This window comes from Channa argus, chromosome 15, assembly GCF_033026475.1.
Source record: "Channa argus isolate prfri chromosome 15, Channa argus male v1.0, whole genome shotgun sequence".
NCBI lineage: Eukaryota > Metazoa > Chordata > Actinopteri > Anabantiformes > Channidae > Channa > Channa argus.
The window spans coordinates 12,505,046-12,527,270 of NC_090211.1; the positions used below are offsets into that span (position 1 = coordinate 12,505,046).

Genomic DNA, 22,225 nt, shown 5'->3' on the forward strand with positions numbered 1-22,225 from the left:
CTTTAGGAAAGCATATTTCTTTGGGGGTGGTTACTTGAACATATATTTCTACATTTTTACAGTTTTCAACCTAACTGTCGCTGTTCCTTGCCCCACCCCTCCTCTCCCCACAGTGACCGTTCCCTGGAGGTCTACCTCCGGCCCACCTTCAGTGATGAGCGATCTGCACCCATCTTCTACTAGCGGCCTGCTGTCCCTTTTTGTCCACTCATGGGCTCTTATTTTCATAGGGGGGAGAAAGAAGATGATTAACAGTGGCATTGTTGAGTTGTGTGATGATTTTGCTGGAGGGCCCAGAGGTGTGACTGATTGGGGGGCAAAAGTCTCTACAAGGAACATGTTACACTACTAAGACTAGTTAGTTTACTGTGAAATCTCACTCAGAGAATTTCCAGTTAATTCTTATGATATTTTGCAAACGCTTCCACACACAACGTCTCAGCTTGAACACTGAAGTGCAAGTGTGACAATAGTTTTTATTAGTTAGATCACAGCTGTTGTGGATAAGGTATGGCTTATAGGTTTTACTAGTAATATTGGCACATTATTATTTATCTGCACTTCTACTACAGGATTTAACATTATACATTGTAAACCCGAGGATTATTTACATAATGAGCAGTGAAGGCACACTCTGCACTGGTTGTCTTAAATGTGAGCGGGGGGGATGTTAAAGTGGTTAGTAGCAATTTTCAGTGCGTCACTTTAATAAGCACTGAAGACAAATTGTAGACTGGACACAGCCAATAGGTAGAACTGGACAGTTGGTGAGTGACCTGCAATTCTGTTGTTAAGTGATTGATTTTTAGTACTATATAATCCTAGCAGATATAGAGTATGCCCAGATTTTTTGATGTGGGAACTGTGCCTTCTACTTTTTCTTTAAATAGAGGCTTCATACAGCATTGAACCAATCATTCTGTAATATGTCTGGTTTGACATATGCATTACAGTTCTATATATATTTTTAAATAATCCTTAAAATATCAGTGGCATTAGTTTCTGTTTTCTATTGCTTAGCAGGCTCCAGTACAGTGCATTTGCAATTCCCCTAAAATAATACAAGAATATTTAGTGTTGCTGTTCTTTCTTTTTGGATTTCAGTGATATTTCAGCTGCCAGGTTTATAAATAATGGGTCTTTTTGAAGCTTTGAGGGGATGGTAGCTTATCAGATAAGATACAGTATTATCGTAGCTTTTGATCATTTCTTCTCAGTATTATGCTCATCTGGGAGAAGAGCTTAGAGCTGAGGCATTTCTATGCAGAATGACGAGTGGGGATAGAAGTGAAAGTGTAGATGATGGAAAAGCAAAAAATGTGTACGGACAGTGTGAATGAGCGACTTCTCATAAATCAGTTACATCGTGAAAAACTATTTTCCATGAATGAGTACTTTACACTGAGTGATATGATCGTGCTTTGTTCACAGCTGGTCGGGGCAACAGGTTTCCAGTGCATTTTTTTTTTTTTTTTTTTTACTTTTATAGCTTTATTTTGTCCATTTTTCACCTTTGTCTTTGTTTGTATTATATCTGTACTGTACAGAAAGTACATATAAATTATCTTGTCCAAAATAAATTTAAATGGGCACCAACTTTATAATTTTATGTGTTGTCTTGTCATGTTTTTGTGTCATGTTTTGTCGTGAGAAAATATATCACAGACACAAGAAGGGAAAAAGTATTTGGATTTATTTGTTTGGTATAGTACAACAGCGGTGTGTGAGGGGGAAGATGGAAACAGCAAAGATGTTACTACCGGTGCATAGAACAACCCCCCTCACCTTCTCCAAACGGTGTCTTTCACTTTATCGCCAATGGGCTTTGCAATATCTCTTTGGAAAATTTAAGAGATTATCATTCTGGTTTGCATTTTCCTCAAATGGTTTTACAAAAATACGAGCAACGTTTTCTCTTCTTGCAGAACGTAAAAGGCAAGGTCAGAGGAACCTGAATTGGCACTTTGAACTACAGAAGGAAAGGGGAAGGGAGCTGTCAATACAGCAGTAGTAATTCAAGTCAAGCTACCTGCTACATATTTTATAGAACATTCATACAATACTGTATGGGAGATGTGTCCTATTTTTTTCTTCTTTGTTTTGGATGGAGGGTAGGTACACCTCAGACCTAAGCATTCAGAACAACTGTAATAGAATACATTATGTATGAGACTGAGCAGATGTAGAAACAAAATGCATACAGATAAGTGACATTCAACGTTGGACTTGCCTGTCAGCGTAATACTGCTGATTTGTGAGGAAGCACCTCTCTCTATCCCTTTGGTGTCATTCTATTTCTGATGAAGTGTAATTTAAACAAAGCTAAAATGCCACAAAGTAAAATCGAACCTACAGCTGACACCGTGGACACAAATATGGAATACGACATGTTTAGACATTTCATTCCAGGATGGGGAGATGCAGACCCAGTTTGGCTATAAAAAGTGCTTCAGGGACATGGTTAATTATAGACATACTTCATACTGGAGTGAGTGTGGTGATAACTAGAGAGAGATCACACGTTGATTTCCTGTATTACAGTATGTTTCCATTAACATAGCACACTGAATCCACTGAGTCACACCGATATAAATTAAGCGATAAATTCAGCATTTGTCGTCAAACACCAAAAGAAAGTCTGATTTTGTGTTTAGAAATCCATGGTAGTGTTCTAACAGTCTTTAAAAATGCCACATCAATGGTAAGCAGATGGACCAAGGCAGCCAATGATTGGAGCGGTCATAGAACCTGTCCTTTCTGTATTTTTGTTATATTTTCCTTAAAATGAAGTACCTGTAAGGTGACCAACAAATCCTGCATTAAGCAGAAGTTAGCGCCATATACTGTGCAGTATGTCAAAACTAAGATAATACTGTTTTCTCTTTTTGTGAACAAAATGGAATGATTAGTACCCTTTTTTCCTGGTTGTCATGCCAGCGGCGATCTCTCTTTCATCAAGAAATTAAAATAAAGTGTGCAAATCATCAAGGGTGTTTCACTACAATATGAGGCACTGTCTCAAAGGGTCACCAAGGTCAGATGCCCAAAACCTCAATAAAAATAATACTTTTTAAAACATCTAGATATAATAATGCTGCTTTTTGTGTCACATCCTTCTCCAGGCAGGGCTGTAGATCACTCAAACTTTTGGACCATCTTCACTGTTCCCTGATGGAAATAATACATTGGATATAAGTGCTGTGATTTTGCAGTGAAGAAAAACCATCTTTAAGTGATATTCCAACCAAACTCCATTTCTTTCAAGTATTTACCAAAACACAATTCAATGCATGTAGTATGTATGTATGTGAGTTAATAAACTTCCATAAAGCTATAAATGTGAACATTTCCAAACTACATTAGACGGGTATTTTAGGGTGAAAAAGGTTTTGGGTACTACAAGACGTGTTTCATCAATGTATAACTTTGAAAACCATGCCAAAACATCTGGTAGCTCCAACCAAATTTTGCTCGACACATTTTGATCTGAAATCTTTTAGAGGTTGTCATATTTAAGACACATTACTATAACTAAAAGACAGTTGTTACAAACCTGTTGTTGAGCCCTGCTGGTGGTCAGACACGTGTGTGATTGAGAATCGTGACACCATAAATCGGTTAGATGCTACAGCTGCAGGTTTAGGAGCTTCAGGATTGTTGGACGTAGATGTGGTCAAAGGCTGTCGCTCAGGGATGGTCTCCGGTGAGGACGGGCAGGGTTCTTCCCGTTCACAACCCCCACCTGAAAGCACACAGAGGGTTACAATTACAATTACATATGTGCTATACGTGGAATAAATCAGGATGTGTAGTGTAGTGTTTTATGTGCGTCACAAACTCGCCCTCTTCTGAAAAGTTCCCATCTCTTTCCTCAAAAACACAGAATGTTTGACAGGATTGAGCTTCAAGTTCAGGGTCAGGTTGCAGCTGGTGCGCAGAGGTTTCTTTTTCTGAAGGTTCCTGCCCACTGGGCTCCGTTCCTGTGGAGAAGGCAAAGTCAGCCAGATCTCCTGTGGGACTCTCCTGGAAGAAAAAGACAAATATTCCTAAAATAAAATAATCAATCCTTATAAACTGGACAACTTTGACAGATTAACATTTCATACCTGGTCAAAAAGAAACACTGTAACATCATCAAAAAAGGACACAGCTTTTTTCTTCCTCTCTAACTCCTCGCAGAAGGACTGGGTGAGAAGTGTGGGCATCTTCAGGAGACTGCGGAGGTGTCTGGCCCTGCTGCTGTCGCTTACCACCACTGGCACTGAGGTAAAATCCTCCTCGCTCTCCTCACTGTCTTCATCTTGAATGTTGTAGGTCCTCAATTCTTCATCGGACTCGCTATCGTCAGAGTCGTCTTCATCCTCCGCCTCTTCTAGCGGAGCTCTCACATCTTCTCCGCACAGCTCCATCAATGATGAAGAAGTGGACAGGTCAACAGGGCCGTTTGAGTCTTCACATAAACTGTCCTGTGAGTCACATTCCTCTGCATCTATGTCCTCAAAATCCTCCTCATTTATTCTCACTCCTTCGCTTGTCTCCTCTGTCTCATCCTTGACAGGACTAAATTCGGGCAGTTCCTCCTCCTCTGTGGATCCATCACCATTTTCACTGTCTTTAGAGACCTCATCTCTGTATTCGTTAATGGTGGAGTCAGAATTCAACGACTGGGAGCAATCATCTGCTCTTCGGTTACTCTCCTCATTGTTAGCTGAGGCCTCTTGGACAGTGGAAGAGGGTTCAGACCCATGTGAGGTGCTAAGCTCTGAGGAAGGCTCCTCTCCTGAGTGCTCTGTCTCCAGTCCGAGATCATCATCTGCAGGTGCTGACTCTTTCGTCAGGCAGCCGCCCATCTGTGGAGGAAATGGAGACAGCATGGACAACCCAGGGGTAGGAAGGGGATGGGGTGAACTAGGGACAGCCTCTAAAAAATTCACGACAACACAATGTTTGATGTGTCTTAGATTTGTTAAATGGTCTTCATTACTGAGTTGCCCTTGGATAGGAGCACCATGTCTGATGCCTCTCAATTTTTCAGCACAGACATCACGGTTAATTGGACCTGAAAAAAACTTACTGCCTTCCTCTTGAGGGCTCCTCTCATTTTCGACATCATAGTCAGAGAAGTAGGCAGAGTCCCTGTACAGGTCCTTATCAGTCAGGCCCTTTAACTGTAGCTCTGAGGAGCTAGTGGAAGTGCATTGTCCCACCTGCAGAACAAGTTCAGTTTCTCCACCCAGCCTCTCACCAGCTCGGACATCTCCAAGCTCTTTAAATAGAAACTCTGGAGATTCATTGTTCTCTGTGTCATAGCCACTGTCCAAGGATTTCGGCAGGATGGGGATATTAAATGGATCAGGGCTAAAGGCCTGATCACAGGTGCTTGCCATCGATGAGGACAAGTTAATGATGTCTACTGATTCAGGAGTCCCCTCTGGATTCTTCGGTGAACTCAGCTCTTCTTCCTCTGCCTCAGCATAATCTAGGTTGAAATCGGCAAAGATAGCTGATGTAATGTCGGTGACGTCATCGTCATCATCCTCGCTGTAGTCACCAAGCTCAGCCAGGCTATTGCTGGATTCTCTATCTCCCACTCCACTATCCAATCGTCTGCTTCTTCCTGATGTCTCAGGGTAGTTTAGCCTCATTCCTGCTGAAACCCCCTCCCAGATGTGGCCTCTGTGCTTGTCTGGAGTGGCTCCTGTTTGGCCAGTCAAGGGGTCCTTAAAAGCAGAAGGGGACTTTAAATAGCTTGTATCAGGTATCATCTTAGGCTCAGAATACAGTCTCTCCCCATTAAGCAACAACTGCTTCTCACATTTACCCTGCAATTTTCCACTTTCTACACCTCGGGTTGCACGAGTAAAAGAATCAATGAAACTTTGATTTTCTGCAATCACATTCCTTTCCACCTGAATGGCAGCTTCTTCTCTCTCTTTGTTAAATAAATTCATGTATGAACCTAATTCAGTGGAGTTGCTAGTAGCATTACCATCAGCATCTCGTCCTTCTGCTTCCAAATTGGCAGATGACCTGGAGCTGTGGAAAGTTCTGGTGGTGGCCTTGGTTAAAGACCAGATTTCTGTTGTGTTAGAGTGAACAGTGTGCTGAAGGTCCAGATAGCTGTCGTGTCCAATGCCTACCTGCCTACTCTCCAAGCTAAGGCTGTTATTATTTGCTGAATGGTTTGAGGTCCAGTTTGTGGCCTCTCTCTCAGAGAAAAGGTCATTTTCAGTGTGCTCACCTCTCCGCTGGCCCACCAACAGGCCGTCATCTGCTTCAACGTCAATGCTAATGTGGTTGACAATGGATAGTGTCTTTCTGAGAGGACCCATCACATTATTATGGCAGCTTTCATTAACCACGCTTTGACCTGTGCTTGCTTCAAGATAGGGATCACAGAACCCTAAGCTGGGGCTGCTGACTGCATGTGACAATGCGCGCGTGTTTTCCAACCGTTCCACTGGACGGACAGGGTTTGATTGGGACTCTGGTGATGTATCCAGTTCAGACAGACAGGTTTGGTCGTATGTTTTATATGACTGTTCACAGTAGATTGTGCCATCGAGATTAGATGAGAAGCAATTGTGGTAGTGACCTAATTTTACTGGACTGGTGCTTGATGTCTGTCTCAGCAGTGGCTCCATATTTAGTTGGACAGTGGGGCTTGAATCAGTTTCATAGGCAGTAGACTTGTTGTTATCAGCAGTTGACCAGTAAGCACTGGGCTGTGCGATGGTTGAACCAGTCCGACTCTCAGAGGATAGCCTGCTGCTGCTGGCCTCCATCCCTGGGCTATAGTCCACAACGCTATCATCCAGGTTAATGTTACACTCTACTGGCTCCTCTATACGAATGTAGTACTCACTGCTGATTGAGGGGCTGTGGGCACTCAATACTGGGACCACCCCTGGGTGTTCAGGTTCATAATATGACGGGGATACACCTGAGGTGAGGCTGTCAGTCTTAGAGCCCCCTGTGGTACTTCCTTTGTTTGAATAATAAATATCCTGGTAATGTGGGTTCCCCTGACCTAGTGGCCCACTGGTTGAGGAGGAGCAGTAGGGTTGTTCCGCTCGAGCTTGCTCCCACTTGTACTCAAAGTTGAGACCATGGCTGGTCTCTGTGACAGTCAGTAGGTCATCCACTGTGTCAGAGTGGAAGCTGTCAGAGAAGTGATCCAGGAGAGGAAAAGAAGATGAGGCAGAGGAGGCTGGATCCACTGTCTGAGTTTGGTCTGCACCAGGTACGTCAGCAGAGTCAGGTGTAGGGGTCAGGACTAAGGTTGTGGATGTAGCTGTGTGGGTGGTGCTTCCAAGCAGATTGGGTCTCAAGGTATTCCAGCGAAGTTCAAAGTCTTCCTCAGCCTCACTGGACCCTTTGGCGCACAGATATGTGACCAGAAGGTGTACTTCCTCACTGCTGGGTCTTAGTTCTGGCTGCAACCAGCAGAACTGCATTACCTCATACCTGAACAGAACAAAGAGAGAGAGAGATAAAAGGAATAAAACCTCATATCTGTGTAAAACACTCATTAGTTATAGTTTTATGCATTTATTCTATGTCTATGTTTGAGGTCAGCACTTTCAAACGACATCTAGCACTTGAATGACACTAACAAAGAACATAAAGTGTATGTGAAGGTGGTGCAGAGCAATTGCTGACAGGGTTAGAAGATGTTTATGTACAGTATGCCTCCCTGAGAGACTGGAAAAGCAACCGTGTCTCACCAGCGTTCAGAGAGGGGAAACTGGAGCTGGAGTTTGGGTAGCTTGAGTTGCTGTTCCTTCACAGCATATGTCAGCACCTGTCTGTCAGAGTAGTGTCTGTAGGGCTGGTTTCCCAGCTCAAACAGCTCCCACATAGTCACCCCCAGTGACCTGGAACGGGTAAAGAATCATTAAGTGTCAATATCCCTCATTTCATATGTAGTACATCATTTCTAAAGAAGTTTTAGTGTAATAACATACAGATTTATAAGAAAACATTGTATGTGCTAAAACTGTATCCTGTCTGAATTACCAAAACACTGCAATAATATAATCAGTGTGTCTAATATCCCACCATATGTTGCTGCTTTTGGTTTGGTCAACAACCAGCAAGTTTCCATGGACCTCGTCTATCAGCTCAGGTGCAATCCAGCGCAGGGGCACCCAAATCTGGTCTTGTGTTATGTAATAATCATCCTATAGAACAAAAACATGTCATTAGTCTTAAGGTGATAACATAAAAAAAAAGCAGTTGGTAAACAATTGTAACTTTACGAAAAGGCAGTCTGACCTTGTATCGGCTGTGAGACAGGCCATAGTCTCCGATCTTAACTGACATTTCTGAAGTTAGCAAGCAATTTCTCAAGGCCAGGTCACTGTTGGAGTAAACAAACCTTGAGATTATCTCTTCTAAACAATGCAACTATTGTGCATTTTTATATTGTTCTGTAAATGTTTGATTATTTAACTGTAATGTTTTTATAGTTAACACCTTGTCAATAAATCTAGTTATGTTTTTAATAAAATGTGCCATTGCATTTCAATCAATCTAATGTAGCTCCAGTATTAACTAAACTAGCATGGAATGTGTACATGTTCGGTATCAGTGTACTTTCTCTTCTCATCTGAGCATTTAAAGAAGCAGACTAAACTAAGTCACTTTGTTTATTCTCACCTCCCCTACACCAACAGTGAGCTTTGTATATCTGCAGTCACTGACTGGTTGCTATGGCAGTCACCACATGCTGCAGAATGAGATGAGAGGGGCTCGCCCCCAGCAACAAAATCACTGATGCTGGAGTTTGTGACAACTACTCAGGCAGCACCAGGATGTTGTTACAGGGAGAGGCCAGCAGAGGGCGCACAGACATTTCAGGTGCATTCATCAAGTTCAACAATGTGATGATTCAGGTTGGTAATGCTATATACAGCTGGACTAACTACCATTCTGTACCTGTGTATAAAGTTGTATTTGTGGAGGTGCATAAGTCCTGAGGCGATGTCACACGCCATACGCTGGAGGATCAAGCGGTCAGGAGTCTCAGAATCAGCTACCCGACAACTGCGGAGGTAACTCTTCAGATCACCCTGAGATGGGCAGGAAAAAAATGTAAACTTAAAAGCACCGGCAATAGCACAGCACCAGACGAAGACAGATCGAGGCACATGTTAAGGACTGAATAAATACAGTTAGGTTAATAAACTGTGTCCCACCAGAGGGCAAAACTCCATGACCAGCAGATAAGGAGTAACCTCAGAGCACTGTGCCAGACATTGCAGAAGGGCAGGGTGCTGGAGGGTTCTGACAGAGAAAACAGGGTTGAAGTAGGTATATATGCACAAACAACATTAGAAAAAAATGTGTAATTAGGTCAGCTGTGCCATGTGTTGTTGTTTCACTGAACTGACCGGTATGGCTGGACTTCTTCCAGAAACTGCATCTGATCCTGGACGCTGGCACTGGCCTTCAGCTCCTTAACCACCACCTGGGTGGTGCTGAGACCCGCATTGACCTCGCCCAGCAGAACCTAATAAATATATAGAGGAGGGAGTGTGTGACCAAATCTTTATGAATCAAACTGCAGGAATATTATCTAGAATTTAATAAAGAGAGTGTCATCATGCAGTTACAGTGAGAAAGAATGGGGAGGAGCATGGGAATGGCTCATGAGCAAACCTAGGAAGTGTTATACTATGGTAGCGTCTACTGCACAGCAAATTGTAAGGAATTTACTGACTGTGAATATCAACTGTTCTCCCTCATCTCAGCACCATGCCAAAGATTCTAGCCTCGCTAGAATGAGGTCATCATCACATTACCCTCGCATTCCACACAAAGTATAAAGCTCATTAGAGTACAGTTAGTATAGTACAGACAGATACAGCTAAGACAATTAAAGCTTATGATGATGAGCAATTTTTCAGATCCAAATACTGTGTATTACTGCAACTATGTTTTAGAAACATAAAAGAAACATGTTTTACCTTGCCAAACCAGCCATGTCCAATCTCCTTTAAATAGAGCAAACTATGGCGGCCAAGATCTGATGATTTCAGCAGCTGGACTGAAGGGTACAGTAAGAAAGACATAAGATTGCTTTTAGACAGAAGGAATATCCAGTGTGTGGAAGTTGGATAGAAGTTATTAGAAGGAAAAATGAATTTTAAATACATTGATCAAAGTAAATATTAAAAAAAACAACACACACACGCCGTACAACACAGTTGTGAAGTAATAAAAATAAGAGAAAAACTCCCCTTACAGCCAAACAATAAATGTAAAATGGCCTTAATTAAAGCTGAAATATTTGCTGAAGGCACACTAATACAAATTTGTTACTTTACAACTAGACTAAATAATGCTTAGAGTGAAAGAAGCCATAACACAATTTACTATGGAGACAAAACACAGAGACAGCAGCACTATTCTGCAATTTTAGCTAAGTCGTGTACACGATGCAATACCTCCATGGATCTTCATATTTCGGGAATGAAGATGTTGATGATGACGGAGCAGCGAGAGGCCAGCCACTGTGAGCACCGTGACAGGGACTAAGTCCGAGTCTGAGGCAGGGCTGAAGTACTGGTTCAGAGTGTGAGAACCGAGAGCCCGTGTCCCCAGGTCCAACCCCAGGCATCTTAGCCTCATTGTGTGTATGTGAGAAAGAGCCCATGGTCCCAGTGTGGGAGAGAGAGCCTCGACAGGATTTAACCCTCCGAGCCCTCGCACAGCTGAACAAGCTTGCCACGGTGCCTCTCCCCGTCTGCACCGAGCTCATCCTCCAACTGGGACACACATAAACACACACACTGTCCTCGCCTGGAGCTCTCCAGCTGTAAGGCAAACACGGAAATCTTCAGTTCCTATACTACTTTGAAATCGACAGTACGCCGAGGAAGATAGAAACTTGTCTCAGCTGGAATTGAGCTAATCTGCCAAAAGGTCGAGTTTGGAGGAATGTTTCTGGTCGATTTCTGGTATCATGGCAGATGTGACCGCCACGCATGTCGGTAGTGTGCCGTTTGACACGCCAATGCTGGTGCTGCTTCAAGACACCCAGTAGTGACATAAGGCCCACATAATACCCCCTGTCACCTAGAACAGCAGCATTCCTCAGCCAAACAAGACACAAACACTGCTCTGTCAGATGCAGAAAAGACCTCTGTCATACGCATTCACCGCCCCTATCCCAAGCATGCCCTCCCCGCTCTTAGGTCCTGGTGCATGCCACCACCCTTCCCCTGTCTCTCCTCATCCCGTCACAGAACCCTCACTGTATTCTGCTCATAATGGAAGTCCTCCGCTTGTGCGTTCCACGGACATTTCAGCCCGGCCTCATGCTCACCCACTGCCCAGCCGGCCTAAATCACAGCCATTGTTTAGCTCGCTCACTCACACGCTCACGCCACGTCTCCTGGTACCCAGTGCACCAAACACACACACAGACACGCAAACACTGATATGCAGACACACACAAGGCCTATTCTCCACTGGAACGCCGGACACAGGTTGCCATGGTGATAACAGACCCACACTTCTCCACCCCAATCCTCAAGGCTCCGCCACCCTATCCTGATGGAGAGAATGAAATTAAATTGTGGTATTATTATAAATGTGCTATGTGTGAGTGTACATTCCTATCCTCCTTGTGGCATTCCCAGAGAAGATGGTAGGGTTCGGGAGAACTGTTGAGTCGGTGGGCCCATGGAATGATACACACACAGTAGCTCACACTGACTTTGATGTATGAAGCCTCTGTAGTGGTTTTGAAGGATTTACATGACCTCTTGAATAAAAGATTAGAGTAAAAAGTGAAAAACAGGACTGTCAGATCAATGCCAAACTTTGTGTCGTGTATTCATATGCCTTTGGCTCATATAGAATATCCCATTCATGTCGTGTAAACTACACAACTGTGGTTTTGTTCAACACGCAATCACTAGGCTCATTTCAGCATGTGTATGTCAGTGTGAGGGTGGTTGATATATGGTGTGCACACTGTTAAAATGTATGGACGGGCCTGTTCAATCCCTCCAAAGTAGTTTAGTGATGTGACACATGTAATATAAGCTCATTCCTGACATTATCCCTCCCTTTGAGTCTTTTCACATTTCCACATGTTTACGGAAATGTGTCACATATTAGCAAGGCAATTGTTAAATGCAATGAGACACATGTGCATAAGTAAAGGAATTCATTTAGTAGCAACTTGTTACTATCTTTACAAAAGAAAGGAAGAATGACTCATTTCATAAGCTCGACTCCTTTCGCCATCTATCCATTCCTCACCCTGCAACACCTGCACCAATCATATAGCCGTAGCTATGGAGGACAGAAGGAAGGCTAGTGATTGGCTGCAAGCCTGGGGCTGCCTTGTCCAATCATTACTGGAGCTTGCATCTTGATGCCGAGCCCCAACTCACCTCCCTTCTGGCTGATCACAGTGCAGCACAGACAGCCAGTGAGTCATGCAGGGAGAGGCACTTTGAGCACCCAGGACCTAGCTTCTGTCTTAGATTTACACACACTACACATATGCACATACACTTTTATACCACGCTTTTTGAGGCAGCACAACCTGAAGAACAATAAACGGAAGTGATGCTAGATTATGTAAGAATCAAGTGAAACAGGGGAAACATGTCATAGTGGATTCATGCTACTGTAATGTAAAATGCATTAAAAGAACACTCCAGAAATAATGCAGAGCACAATTAGACTGGATTCCCTCCTCCCCAGTGGATTCCAGTTTTCACGTACAGTAAACCACACAGTGGACAGATTTCTGCCTTTTGTTGAGAGCGAGAACGAGAGTTGGTAAGATAAACGAGACAATGAGTGAAAGAGGTTGTGTCTGTTCCAAGTTAGACTGAAAATTACTGTTTCATCTCATGCAAAGCAATTGAGCTAGTAAGATGCTGCCTAATCCACTTGTGGAGAAGTAACAACTCATTTTAATTTTCTCTGTTAGTGTGGCACACGTATTCTCCCCTAAATTAATACAGACTCCTGAGGTATGTGCAATGCAAAAAGAGAGGAGTCAAAGGAAAAGCAAAGAAATAAATCTGTAACTTAAAGTATGTAGTGTATAAACTATAAATGAAAATTTAAAATGAAAACAAAACAAAGAAGAAGTGGTATTCTGTGTCTTTGTGTAGTGTCTTACTGGATCTGCCAGGCTGTTTGGAGACAGGCAGGGAGACCTCAGTGAGGGGAAGGATGTAGACTTCGGGGCCATTCTGGGAAGAAGGCGAGGCCAGGGCGGAGAGATCTGCCTGGTACTCCTCTCCCTCAGTGTTTTCAAACTCCTGGTGCAAACACACACACGCTGGGATTACTCATCCAATTGCAGCCAACCCACCACTGAGACAAAGGGAGACAATGGTTCAACTATTACGGCATTCAAATACACGAAGACACGTCCATACATGCATACATACATAGCCATTTACATACAGTAAGTCATGTGCACTGTGGGGCGTATTGTTTGAGCCACTGCAGAGATGGTGTAAGGGAAAACTCTAGTGGACACTGTCACTTAAACTGTAAACACAAAGCTGATCGTTGTCTCTTTGTCTCATTTATTCAAATAAATAAGTTCAATTACTTTTTCAAAGAAACTCTAGTTTTAATAGTTTGTGATAGTTTTAGAAATTACATTTGGAGGTATGTTATCTAACCTGTGCTCTTACATCTGGCACTACATTGCACATTGTTAGTTCAACTTCTTTTTCAATGTATTTTACAAAAAAAAAAAAAGATTTATGGCACAGTAATGTTTCAAAACTGCACAAGGTATCTACTCTGGACTGTGATCAATAATAATAACTGGGAGCTTAGAGGCCACAACTTTGTAACTGACAAACCTTAAGTTTTGTAAACAAAGGAAAGAACATAATTTACCTTCACATGAAGTGTCCACACTACCAGCTATGCACCATAGACATAAACCCCTCCTCTGCATCACCCAGACCAAGATGGATGTGGGTGAGAGTGTCTGGAAAACCGTGACCCTTTCTTTTCCCATGTTCTACATATCCAACATCCTTTGCACTATGTCTGCTTTATTGTCAGCATTTGCTTTTCCACCCCAGTCTGCTGAAATGTCCTTGCTCTCAATTTGTTCTGATGTGTCCTTATAGTGTCAAGCCCCATGCTGTATGTATAAAGAGAGATGATATTCAACTAAAAGCTAGGTCATACGGGCAACAGATTACACGATGAATACATCCTTTATTCACACGAGAGAAAAATCTTTCACTATCCCATATTCATATTCTTCTGTATATAAGTGTCCAACACAGCGACATACTGTAGATCAACTTTCTAGGTACAGAAAACAGCTGAATATGCTGAAATCCTGGACAATTACTTCCTAAAAACACTGCTACAGCAACTTTACTCCTCTGTGAAGTTCATAAGAAACAAAATAAAAGTAAAGTAGATTTAACTAAATTATTGAAATGTTACCTAATTACGAAAAATGCAAACAAATGAACTGGTAACTGAAATACTTCCATCATTATAATCATTTCCTTTATTGGGATCTGGTCCTTAAGTCAAGGCGGTTAATCATCCTGTCCTACCACATGAAGCAACATCATACAGTACAATAATTCAATTCAATCTTATTAGGAGTTTCTAAGCCTGTGGCTACACTGGGAAACTGGTCTGGCTGTAGTGCTCTGTTCACCAGTGTTGAGGCATCCACCCATCCATCCATTCCCTGGCTAATGAACTGTTGCCCATAACAAGACTATCTCCCACTTGCAGCAACCACAGAGGTAAAGAATAAAAAAAAAATAGAGAAGGGAAAACAGGACAAAATGAAAAAGGAGAAGAGCAAGCGAGAGAGATGCAAGCTGGATTAATATAAAGCATCTGAATGGCTCAGTGTGTGCATATTTCCATGTGTCCTAAACATGAATGTGTGTTCACAGGAGTGTGTGTATGTGTGTATCTCATTCAGGAGAACCATCTGCCACTCTCCTCAGAGTGAAGTGTGAAAGCGAGCACCTGGCTGGGAGTCAGCGTTGCATACCTCCCTAGAGTGCCTTCAGTTTAGAAAGCACTTAATACCCAGCTTCACACTACGCGCTCCAGTAAGAGCACTGCGATGGAGAGGAATAATGAAGCTTTTCGGATGGTGCAGCGGTGCAATCTTGCATCCCCACACAAATGCACGCCTTACAAGTGAAATGCTGCGTGAGGACCTGGCGCCAAAGAGGGAGATAAAGAGTGGGAAGCATTTAACCATTCTGTGACGCTTGCTGCCAAGCAAACTGAAGCCGTTATAGCTTTGAAGCTTAAAGATTAAAATACATCAACCAGTGTACCAGCAAATATTTTTTCACTAAAAACACAATCTGTTGTTTTTTCGTTTCAGAATATTCCCTCTTTTTAAATATTTTATTTGTAAGTTGCCTAAGAACTGAGGCTCCTTGTTAGTGACAGTCACAAGGTGCTTTTTATGTTCTTTTGCTTTTTCCCCTCACATTTTTACACACCTACTTTTTGGTACCAACGGTAGACCTTAGCATAAGTCACATAAGTTACACTTGAGTACACCAACTACCTGAGACACCAAAACAACAACAAAAAAAAATTACACAATTTACACAATAACACAATACAGTACATAAGATTAAACAAAGTATAGCCAGTGGTCCTAATCTCTCTAAAAGAAACATGCTTTTTACCTTTTTACAATGATTTTCAGAGTAACAAAGAAGCAGCCTCAGAACCTACTTTATAAAATGATACTAATATTATCTCTTTTTACATAAATTCATAATAAAATAAACCTATAATGCATGATATAAAACAATATACAATAGGGTTATGGTTGGTGGTATTGAACACTTACTCTGGCTTGCTGAAGTGTCCCTGATACTAAATCTTTGCCAGCTCAAGAGCAGCTTCTATGTAGAGCAAAACTCTCCGATAACGGGGTGCTGTTATGATATTTCTAAAGAAATCATTTGCGCCATATTGATGTACACTAAAAAATTATTTGGGGCCAGGTAGACAAACATCATTCGTTTTTGTCAAGTGCTACTTTGGCAGCTGGAGAAAATCTCCTATCATCAGTCTTTCACAGTAAAATACAGGCCAGTGGAGAGTGGACACAAGATTAAACACCCACTGCTTCTACAGTTTATTAAAATACACTTTCACATAATGAGACAGAGGCGATATACATACACACACCTCATTTATACTGCATGAACAAAAATTCCAGAGGTTGTTAATAGTTCTGCTCTATGCTGTGCTCATTAGACACACTGTTATCCCTTCAGTAACTACTGATAGCAGGATCTTCCCACTGCTCAGTAAGAATACAGGAGCACAAACATGCCACAAGAAACAAGCCGCTTTGCTCTCATCCTTTCTCCTGCACCCTCCTCTGCTTTATGCAGCTCTCTAATCAACCACAAAAAGCTAACATGATTTTCATTTCCTCGGCTGAAATCAGAAAACAATTTGCATAAGTGATCTTAAGAGAAGACTTCCGCTGTTCAGTCAGGGCTGAAACGATTTAATTCTGCAGGTGAAAAGACTTATCAGCATACAAATGCATGTCCAAAATGAAAATATGTTTTAATGCTAATGCCGTAACATGAGCAGCATGTTAATGTGTGTGTTTGTCGTCATCAGCCCTTCAGTTCAGCTCTGATGTGTGCCACAGCTGAGTCATGTTGGCAGCTGAAGGCAACACAGAAACAAAGTGTGCCATTTGGGGATGGGTAAGAGTACATGGTTACATCACTTGGATAAAATTAGGCAATAACCGCCATGAAAAGTCTTCTGTACCTACAGCATGTGTAGAGAAAATCCGTACCTAAGGTACTGTATCTATTCTTTTATGATTCTGGTCTCAAATGTGGGGATTTAAAACACTTTTGGGTCACTATCTCTGAATTTTAAACTACTGGTCAGATGAAACAAGACACTTTGAAATGTTTTTGCGACTGACGTTATACATAAAAACAATAAATCTGCAGTTCAGTAGGTAATGGCAATAATTGGCAACTTTGGTAATATGTTGTTATTACTTTCTAAAGGGAAAATCAATGTTTATCTTAAATCTATCAAGTGAAGGAAACCACTCAGCCTTGATATTATGTATTTGTTTTAAATTGGTAGTCCATCTTGGCACAAACAACAGACGATAAACTGCTTGTTTATTATTTTACACTAAAGACGTTGAAAACATATAAATATGAGGCTTTCTAATGCATTGCTTGTGCCTTTATGGATATTACAAGTACTAGTAGCTCACAGCTATGTCTTAAAAGTATGTTCTCCAATTTTTTACAAGTAACTCACAGACAACCAGATTCACTCCCTTCTATGGCGTCCATTGTACACAGTCTGTGTACTCTCACCAGGGGGCAGCAGTGAGCTCACCTTGAAACCGATGTCTCCCTTCTTGCAGCAGAGACAGGCCAGCATGAGGAAGACGAAGGTGAAGAGTCCAGAAAAAGACACAGCTACCACTGCCAAAGATGAGGGCCAGGAGAGCTCGCTCAAGGGAGCCCCATCTGTGAAAGTGGAAGATAAAGCCTCAGTTAAAAAGGTGTAAATGTACAGAGAGGGTCATACAGGAAATTAAAACAAAAATAGAGATAATTATGATTTAGATACACAATAAGAGTTTTGACTGATTATTTTCAGCTTGATGAAAGAAGCATGTGACTCATCATGAATTTTCTCTTGTTTATAATATTCATATCTTTGAACTCTGAATAGGTAGTAGGCCCCTGTAGATTAATTACAGTAGCTATGCACTCTGAGTCATAGAGGCTAAAAGTTTGAAACCACCCATGAGCACAATTACTGCCTCTGGATAATAATTTAATAAAGCAGCAGCAGAGTAATGTGTAGTGTAGTGGCTCATTCTGTTTCCGTGTAAACAACCGTGATGAATGAATGTGCTTGAATCAGAAATCAGCATTTCATGCAGTGCCCTGCAAAACCACTCTTACAGCGATGTTTCTGGTTCACAATTAAACACCCAATTAGTTTCAATAAAATTGCTACTTTTCAGACAAATGCACAAACAATGAGGCATAATTATTTTTTTTAGTGGAAGTGGAATTTTTAAAAATTCAAAACTCAACCGTAGCGTCTTTCTGTGTGCATACTGTAACTCTATGTTTGTCTTTTATGCTGAGGTAGCTGAAGACAGAGCAGATGGCCAGATGTCACAGTTTTTATGCACATAATTTTCCAGAACAGATGAAAGAGAGGAGAGAAAGATGTTTTAAGAACTACTGTATGGGAATGGTTAAGATTGATACACACACACACACACCTTTCCCTAATATCCCAATAATCTGATTTAACTTGAGAAACTGTTAATTGATATTCACATCAAAGACCACAACATTCAGCATTAAGCAAACATGTACAATTATAACAAGTGGTTGAGAGCTTTAGCTTTAATAAATGAAGTACTGACCAATTCGCAGTCACTGTGGGCACATCGCTTTATTGGGAGTAAATAAAGGAGCTCTACTGCAGCCTCTATCTCATAGAACACAACTGTGGAAATACAAACATGCACATATCTGGTCATCATTCATATTTAATGGTGTTTAATGAATTATTGTAGCACTGATTTTCTCATCCACTTACAAATAGGCTTTATTTTGAGTTCCATTACTGTTTAGCAATGGTCCCATCGTTCTTTTTAATTCACTATATTCTAGAGTACTATTGGCATTTTCATGGAGGAAGTGAAAGTGCCTATCTGTGGAGATGCTGTACAAAACACATTAATTACAAGAGGTATTCCAGCAATTTTGTGTTGCAGTTCCACAGTAAAGTGACTTACTGTATAAGAGACAGATTAAGAGAATAATGGAAAATACAATTGCGAGTCCTTTAAATTAACAAGTTAATCATCCAAAATTAAAACAAAGAAACAAGTCACACCCAAGTCTTTCGGGTTCTGTGTCCTCAATTTGTAAATAATTTTTTTGTTGATAGAATTACAATATTGTTGATAAATCACAATAACCACATTCAATTATTTTCTCATGCTTTTAAAAGCTCCCTCTCGAGACAGAGACGAGAACATTTGCTTTTACACTTATTAATTCATATGTTAAAGCAGTTGATTCACTACTGAATTAAACTTATTTTTATAATGTTGGATTTGCATACTTTATGGTTAGTTCCCCAGTTGAGGCTCACAAAGATTTTAAGAAATGTTTTGACGGTGGGAAGTCCTGGCTAAGAGTACTTACTTTATACAGTAATGGCATTTTTTTCTAACTTCCCACTAAAGCTTTACATAAACTGAACTAACCAACCACAACAATATGGCAGAACTCACACCCTAACCTGTTAAAGAAGAGTGGCTTCATGTTCTCACCCCAGAATTTCCTTCATCTTTCTATCTTTGTGAGGAACACATCCACTCATGAGAACCACATGGCTGAGTCTACTAGGAATTGTGGTGTGTGAGGGTTGTGCATGGGTATTTTCTCAGCTCAATGACTGAGATCCAGCTCCATTTGGTTGTGGGGAACACACTGTTCCAGACCTGACAGCTTTTGCAGCCCAAACAGCACAGCTTCAGCCCAAGCATTTCACTAAGGTCACAGCCACAAAGCCTTTAGTCACAATTGCCCCCACATGGGCTGACAATGCAGTCAGACATTGTATGTATCTAGGCTCCAACCTAATGCCTGCTTTAGTGTGTCAGTGTGTGTGAGTGTGTGTGGACACTGACCCACCAACACATCACCAAGGTAACAGCCTCGCTGGCCAACACATATTAATTGATTGGCTTTTACACTGCACTGAACTTCATGCCTCCCCCTTCTTTCCCCACATTCGGAAGAAACTCATTTTTGCTGATTCTTCATCTTCTCCATTTGCATTTATTATGCAGAAACAGTTTGTAATAGAGTGTGTGTGTGTGTGTGTGTGTGTGTGTGTGTGTTTGCATGTCAGTGAAGAGGAAAAGAGGGAGATTACCAAGCTAAATCAAGCAATGCTTTTTTCTGAATCCACCATTCACCAAAGCACACACGACCTGAGTGGGTGATGACAGGACACATTGTGTAGAGGCTGATGGGAAAAAAGGAGGATGGCGTTTTTCCTTGAATGTGAACATTTCACAGCTTGTATTCAGTTCCCTTGGTACAGTATGCCAGTCAAGCAGCTAAGAATTAAAACAAACGAGCATTTTTGTCATCTGATGCATAAACATTGTTATGGAATCGCAGTCTATATTTACCCCCTTTGAAAGTGTTCACCTTTTTTTTTTAACATTGCATCATTGTAATTCTAATCCAATTATTGGTGAATCAGTATCCTGGCCCCAAACCACACCACAAATACAGAATATAAACTCCAGGCCACTCTGCCATAAGGTTATTTAAAAGCACATCTTCACCACTAACTCATATTAAATCTCGGCTTCCCTGAAAGCATGTGGGAGACTTTGACATTAGCTGGTCACCACATGGGTACAAATGAGGGGCCAGCATTAGGGTACAAGTGTGGCCTTCTAGACGGTATAGCCCCAGTGACAAGCCCTAAAGCATTGTACCCCTAAAGGTGCATCAATGTCACTTACTTCCTGAGAGTTTAGAAGGATCTATGGCGCTGATGAGGCCAAAATTAAGCTTTCTGACCATCAGACTAGATGCTATGTTTGGAATAAACCAAACAATGCACATACTGTAGTCTTAAACACACCATCCCCACAATGAAGCACAGTGTTGGCAGCAAACCCTGGAAAGCTTGCGAAGGTTGACAGTAAAATTCTGCAAAATATCCTGGAAAATCCTGGAAGAAAAAAAAACTGATGAAGTCTGAAGCGAAAACTGTGATTAGGGGGAAAATTTGTCTTCCAGCAAGACAATGACCAAGAGCATATGGACAGATGGTTAACAGTGTTAATATTCTGGAGTAACAGAGGCAGAGTCCAGACTTTATTTCAAGTGAGAATTAGTGTCTGGACTGTCCACTTACAGTAGAATCCTGATGCAACATAAACAGGTTTAAGCAGTTTTGAAAAGAGGGATGGAGAAAAATTGGTATCCAAATGTGCAAGTAATTTTGGTGTTTTAAATACAGCCTAAGATGCACTAAATACTGACTTGAAGGGGAAATACTTATGCAATCATCCATCCATCCATTATTTGTAACCACTTATCCTGTTCAGGGTCACTAGGGGCTGGAGCCAATCCCAGCTGTCACTGGGCGAGAGTAGGGGGGTTCACTCGGGACAGGTCAACAGCCTACAGTATCTCAGGACCAACACAGAGAGACAATCATTCACAGGAAGAAGATTTAGGAAGAGGACACAGGAGAGGAGGTGGATACATCCTGCAGGGATTTCTTCTCCTCTGCCTGGTTAGAGTTAATATCATCTGTGATGTTAATGAGACTCCCAGGCCTGACCAGACCAGATATGGGATTCTGTGGTACATGCGATTCCTCTCTTTTTGTTTGGGGTGCTCCTGATTAAGAAGGTAGAGTGGGCTGTCTTTTAACTGCACAGTTTGTGGTTCAATCTCCCCAGAAAACCCACACAAGCATGGGGGGGATCATGCAAACTCCACAAACAAAGCCAGTATCTCAAACAGGGGACCTTCTACCTGTGAGACAGCAGTGCGGGAAAATAAATGCTAAAGAATTTCAAGGTGGGTGAACACTTTTTATAGGCCCTGCATGGAATTTATAGCTTTATGAATGGATGTAAGGGAGAGGGAGGCACATTGTGCAGATGGTACCAAGCTGACACAAGCTGAATCAAAAGGCATAGTGAGTCAGAGCTCACTGATGGACATGACATAAAACGCACATGCTCATGTGGTAATTTCTGTGGAAATGTATTAAATGGGCTGTCACAATGTGCAGGGCTTGGCACTGATCAGTGGCTCTGGTTTCTGTTGGTAGTTGAGTATGGTAAATACTATATGTGCTGCAGTGACATGTTTCAAAGAGTGTACACACCTTATCATCATCAACAATTACCAGCACATCTTATGTAAAAGCTTAAGCAACGAAATGCTACTTTTCACTGCAATGTAGGAAGTATACAAGTTTGTCCACTCCCATCACATTCTCAACCTCATTCATCCCAGTACACTTTCTTCCTTGAACAGAATCTAGATTGATGCTGAGGTAATTGTCAAGCTCCAGCCTCTATAGCCACTTAAAGCAGATGGTGAACACTGGCCTGGAACAGACTTTTTACCCTTTCACGGATAAT

General features: G+C 41.7%; 2 protein-coding genes across 5 annotated transcripts in view; one reads left to right on the forward strand and one right to left on the reverse strand.

Annotated features, from left to right (window-relative positions):
* The window catches only part of baiap2a (BAR/IMD domain containing adaptor protein 2a), a 50,242-nt gene extending 49,409 nt beyond the window's left edge, over positions 1 to 833 (forward strand). For both annotated transcript variants that reach the window (XM_067476020.1, XM_067476023.1), the window contains one exon: positions 114 to 833. In XM_067476020.1, coding sequence (XP_067332121.1) covers positions 114 to 183 — 70 coding nt within the window. In that variant the 3' untranslated portion in view covers positions 184 to 833. The remainder of the gene's footprint in view (positions 1 to 113) is intronic.
* An 838-nt stretch (positions 834 to 1,671) lies between these two features.
* The window catches only part of aatka (apoptosis-associated tyrosine kinase a), a 29,250-nt gene continuing 8,696 nt past the window's right edge, over positions 1,672 to 22,225 (reverse strand). Inside the window, exons 2-14 of one of the 3 annotated variants that reach the window (XM_067476015.1) lie at positions 17,398 to 17,531; positions 13,154 to 13,295; positions 9,972 to 10,051; positions 9,396 to 9,514; positions 9,201 to 9,288; positions 8,941 to 9,074; positions 8,278 to 8,362; positions 8,062 to 8,183; positions 7,728 to 7,877; positions 4,107 to 7,467; positions 3,843 to 4,023; positions 3,554 to 3,742; positions 1,672 to 3,168 (exon numbers count right to left, since the gene is read on the reverse strand). In XM_067476015.1, coding sequence (XP_067332116.1) covers positions 3,140 to 3,168; positions 3,554 to 3,742; positions 3,843 to 4,023; positions 4,107 to 7,467; positions 7,728 to 7,877; positions 8,062 to 8,183; positions 8,278 to 8,362; positions 8,941 to 9,074; positions 9,201 to 9,288; positions 9,396 to 9,514; positions 9,972 to 10,051; positions 13,154 to 13,295; positions 17,398 to 17,531 — 4,814 coding nt within the window. In that variant the 3' untranslated portion in view covers positions 1,672 to 3,139. Of the gene's footprint in view, positions 3,169 to 3,553; positions 3,743 to 3,842; positions 4,024 to 4,106; positions 7,468 to 7,727; positions 7,878 to 8,061; positions 8,184 to 8,277; positions 8,363 to 8,940; positions 9,075 to 9,200; positions 9,289 to 9,395; positions 9,515 to 9,971; positions 10,052 to 10,451; positions 11,063 to 13,153; positions 13,296 to 17,397; positions 17,532 to 22,225 lie in introns of those variants that run through there. The other 2 variants (XM_067476016.1, XM_067476017.1) reach the window with 2 other exon arrangements.